Here is a 5,369-nt window from a genome sequence, read left to right on the forward strand (position 1 = left end):
CTGTGGGTAGATGTAGCATGGCCAAATGATTAAGAAGTTTACTTTGCAATCAAAAGACAACAGGTTCAATCTCACAGTGTGGCATCATGGGACGAGTATTTTTTTCATAGACTCAGGTTGACCCAAGCCCTTTAAACAAAATAGGGTCGAAGGGACTTGTGTGGAAGCTCATCAGATGAACTGTACATGTAAACTGAGGGACATATGAGTGTGAAGTACTCAGCCACAAATACACTAACATGTTTGGGAACATAAACAGACATAGAAGCTGCACCCCAGTTTTAGTGCATACGACACAGACTCTGTCTTTCATCCTTTCAGGGTTGGTAAAATATATTTCTTTATTGCCCACGAGGGGCTAAACATAGAGGGGACAAACAAAGGATTAAGTCGATTACATCGACCCCAGTGCATAACTGGTACTTATTTAATAGACCCCAAAAGGATGAAAGGCAAAGTCGACCTCGGCGGAATTTGAACTCAGAACGTAACAGCAGACGGAATAGTGCTAAGCATTTCGCCCGGCGTGCTAATGCTTCTGCTAGCTTGCCGCCTTGGTAAAATAAGTAGCAGTTAAACACTGGGGTCAATGTAATTAACTACTCCTGGGCATGAGTATAAAAGAAACTGCACCCCTCTGCAAGGCCATGTTGAAGCAGTGTGATAGAGTACACTCATCAAACCAGTATGATATGGCCCCCACATCAGACCATGGTTGGGTGGAGAGAACATGCTGACAGCCTTGTACTGTAGTGGACTGAACATGAGCAACCCCAAAATGCTGCATCTCTCTGCCAAGCCATGTTGAGCTCAAACTCTCCAGCTCAAACTCATAGTCCCCACATCAGACCCTAGTTGGTGGAGAAAACATGCTGAGGCCTTTGTCCAACAGTGGACTAAAACATAGGCAATCCAATATAGATCCACCTTCACATATAGAGGGCAGGATGACATTTGGGTGGGGGGGAAGAAAAAGAAAAGAAAAAGTGTGTCTGATATGCCATCAAATATGGAAATTTAATGAGCAAGAAGTTCCAGTTGAGTAAACAGAAAAGTCACGACATGAAATCATGACCAAGATCCATTTTTATTGTTGTTTAACCCACTAGCCTTTAAACCAGCCATATTCAGCCGAAATATTTTCCCTGTTTTATGTTCAAAATGGCCTGATCTGGCCTCTCACACCTTCTCTGCAACGTTATTCTATAAAGAAACAATCACATCATCAAACTGTACCAGTAAGTTGAGGAAACAAGTGATTAAATTGACCCCAGTCTGCAACTGGTACTTACTTTATTGACCCCCAAAAGGATGAAAGGCAAAGTCAACCTTGGTGGAATTTGAACTCCACCAGTCCTCAGTCAAATCGTCCAACCCATGCTAGCATGGAAAGCGGACGTTAAACGATGATGATGATGATGATGATGATGAATGTAAGACTACATAAAATGCCTGTAAGCATTTCGCCTGAAATGCTAACAATTCTGCCAGCTTTTGCAGCCTTGTAATAATAATAATAATAATTAAAGGTCTCATATTTTGGGGAGAGGGACTAAGTTGATTACATCAACCCCAGCGTTTCACTGGTACTTAATTTATCGATCATGAAAGGATGAAAGGCAAAGTCAACCTCAATGGAAATTGAACTCAGAATGTTAACAGAGATGAAATGCCATTAAGCATTTTGCCCAGGTGTGATAACGACGCTGCCAACTCACTGCCTTACAACATGAGGAAGTATTACCGTGCTCGGACGCAAGAAGGGTGTCCGGCTTTAGAAAATCTGCCTCAACAAATTCCATTTATCACTCCACTCTCCACCCACCTTGCAAGCATGGAAAAGTGGACATAAAAACAACACTGATTTACTAATTAGGCACAAGCATAGCAGTGCAATAAGAAGCTTGCTTCCCAACTACAAGGTTCTGGGTTCAGTCCTACTGCATGGCACCATGGGCAAGTATCTTCTACTATAGTCTCAGGCCAACCAAAGCCTTGTGAGTGGATTTGGTAGATGGAAACCGAAAGAAGCCTATCATTTGTGTGTGTGTGTGTGTGTGTGTGTGTGTGCATATATCTGTCCGTGTTTGTGTTTGACCCTCACCACCACTTGACAACCAGTGTTAGTGTGTTTACACCTCTATAACTTAGTGGTTCAGCAAAGGAAACTGATAAAATAAGTACCCAGCTTAAAAAAAAAAAAAAAAAAAAAAAGAAATTGTATTCTTGACTGTCATCATTCAACGTCCGTTTTCCATGCTGACAAACCAGATAATTCTGCTTAGCCATCTTTTTTAATAATTTCAAGTTTAGGCACAAGGCCAGCAATTTTGAGGGGAGGGTGTTTAGTCAACTCTATTATTTGTCTGTTACTTTATTGACTCTGAAAGGATGAATAGCAGAGTTGACCTTGGCAGGATTTGAACTCAAAACGTAAACAGCAGGTGTAAGCATGTCAGCATGGGTGAGGAACCTGCTTTCCAACCATGTGGTCTAGGGTTCAGTCCCACTGCACTGAACACTGGGCAAAAGTCTTCTAAAACAGCCCCAGGGCAACCAAAGCCTTTTGAGTGGATTTTGTAGATGAAAACTGAAAGTAGCCTGTCATATACAGGTGTGTGTGTGTTTGTGTGTGTGCCTATGCGTGTATACCGTATCTGCCTCCAACGCTTGACAACTGGTGTTGGTCTGTTTACATCCACATGACTTAGCAGTTCAGAAAAAAATGAACTGACAGAATAAATATCAAATTTAGAAAATAATGAGTACTTGAGTAAATTCCTTTGACTAAACTCTTCAAAGCAGTGCCCCAGCTTGGCCAGTGACTGAAACAAGTAAAAAAATGCATGATAAAAGAACAAATACTACTATGTAATTTTGACCAATGCTCGGAAGATCCTGCCAAAACCACTCTTTAAATAATTTATTATTCTTTTACTTGTTTTGGTCATTTGACTGTGGCCAAGCTGGAGCACCACTTAAAGAAATTGACCCCAGGACTTATTCTTTGTAAGCCTAGTACTTATTCTATTCTATTCTTTTGCCGAACTACTAAGTTATGGGGACATAAACACACACATACATATATATATATACGACGGGCTTCTTTCAGTTTCCGTCTACCAGATCCACTCACAAGGCCTTGCTCCGCCTGAGGTTATAGTAGAAGACACTTGCTCAAGGTGCCACGCAGTGGGACTGAACACGGAACCGTGTGGTTGGGAAGCAAGGTTCTTACCACACAGCCACGCCTGCGCCTATTACCTAAATAAAAGGCAAAAAAATACAGGGGAAAGGAACAGTCAGTTATACTGTTCGTAATACTTGGCTATTTTTCAAAGAGGCTTACTGGTAGAATCGTCAGCACACCGAACAAAATGTTCAGCGGTATTTCGTCCGTTTTTTACGTAGAGTTCAAGTTCCGCTGAGGGCAAGTTTGCCTTTCATCAGTTCGAGGTCTATAAAATAAGCACCAGCTGAGGGCTGTGGTCGATGTAATTGACTGAACCCCTCCCCCGAAATTGCTGGCCTTGTGCCAAAATTTAAAACTAATATTTGACTATTTTTACCGAACAAGGAAGAAAGGCAAAACTGACCTCGACGGGACTTGAACTATAAAGAAATTGAATAAATACCGCAAGATATTTTGCCAAACGCTTTAAAGATTTATCTGTAAATTACCCTGAATTTCCAACATAAGCACCGCAGTAGAAGTTTGAAGAGTACGCCGACCCAAGTACTTGACTGGTCCTGTAGTTTATCGATTCCGGGCGAATGAAAGACAACGCTGACCACGTCGGGATTTGAAGTGAGATCACAGAAGGCCGGGAGAAATACTGCAATGCATTTTGTTCGAGGTTTTAACGATTCTGTAAATCCAACGAACATTTAAATGTCGTAGTATTTTAACTATAACCTACGTTAAAACGGCAAGCAATGGTTGGTCAAGAGTTTTTTGATAAAGAAAAAACAATTAGTAAATTAATAACAACGCTATTAATAATTAGTTGATGAGTAGAAATGAAAATTTTTGGTGTATGTGCGTGAATGTATGGATGTGTGTGTGTGTGTGTGTGTCCAACCACTCCAAAAAGAGGGAAGTAACTCTCATTTAAAAACCGGATATTTCTCAATTTGTTTTTGAAAAAAAAATAATTGTTTTTAAATTTACCACCAAACACAGTACAATTATATAACTGTTAAAATTAGAATTAATCAATTAGTATACAAACCATATATATATATATATACATTTAGATGATTAGAATAGTAAATAATGAAATGCTATAACAATAAATATTTAAGAGGAAACAACAGTGACCAAGCACCGGTTAAGCTCACCACGTATTTACATGATAGAGTGTAAAATTTTCTCAAATATATATACACCTATCTAATATTTACCATTGATAATAATAAATCGATTTGTCCCAGTCGGTTCTTGACAAGCCATAAAAACCCATTATTTCATTACAAGAGTTTTAATAACATTTATAGGCTTCTGATGTAACAGTAACCACAAGCATATAAAGGGGGAGGTGCCGGAGGTTCTTCTCAGTTCCTAAAGCAAATATAAACGTAGTTTCCTGAAGCAATATTACTTCCGATCTTCCACTATACATTATGATTGCATTTAATGTAAACCTAAAAACAAAATCTGATAGATATGCTGAACGGGAAAGAGAGAAATATATATAAGTATTTCGTTATTTGGAATGTTTTTAATTTCCAATGGCAAGGGGGGGTTTTTTATGCGGACAAATCAGATAATCGGGCATAGATAGTTTCAAAATAGCAACAATAATGGTTTTATAAAACATGCCTCATACCTCTCGATATCGATATATTTTTTATAAGTCTTCTTCAAAGTTCTCATCCGTTCCTTAACCTGAGGAACTGTCCTCTGAATACCCCTTTCCAATAACTTCTGGCGTATAAGTTCATAAATATGTCTATTCCTACAACTTTCGAGTCCCTCTTGGATTTCCTCTTCGCCCCAAACATTAATGAGTTCAAATGTCTCGTTGTCGGTCCAATTTTGGCCACGTTCGGTCATTCTTTGGGAGATAGTAGTCAACATGTAATATGCATGTGACTCCCAGCTCACTAACAACAGAGTGTTGCATGATGGGAGTCGTTTAGCCAGGATAACTGTTCTTCGCCAATGAATGATATATATACATACACACATACACATATATATATATATATACATAAACATACACACACACATATATAAATATATATATACTCATGCGCAACTACACACACATATACACAGACACGCACATACATATATATATATAACAAACGAACACACATACACACACACACACACACACACACATATATATATATATATATATATA

General features: G+C 39.0%; 1 protein-coding gene across 2 annotated transcripts in view; it reads right to left on the reverse strand.

Moving 5' to 3' along the window:
• The window catches only part of LOC106871749 (myb/SANT-like DNA-binding domain-containing protein 2), a 29,924-nt gene extending 24,771 nt beyond the window's left edge, over positions 1 to 5,153 (reverse strand). For both annotated transcript variants that reach the window (XM_014918378.2, XM_014918375.2), the window contains exon 1: positions 4,830 to 5,153. In XM_014918378.2, the coding sequence (XP_014773864.1) occupies positions 4,830 to 5,080 (251 nt within the window). In that variant the 5' untranslated portion in view covers positions 5,081 to 5,153. The remainder of the gene's footprint in view (positions 1 to 4,829) is intronic.
• Between the last annotated feature and the right edge of the window lie 216 nt (positions 5,154 to 5,369).

Source organism: Octopus bimaculoides, chromosome 26 (genome assembly GCF_001194135.2).
Source record: "Octopus bimaculoides isolate UCB-OBI-ISO-001 chromosome 26, ASM119413v2, whole genome shotgun sequence".
Lineage (NCBI taxonomy): Eukaryota > Metazoa > Mollusca > Cephalopoda > Octopoda > Octopodidae > Octopus > Octopus bimaculoides.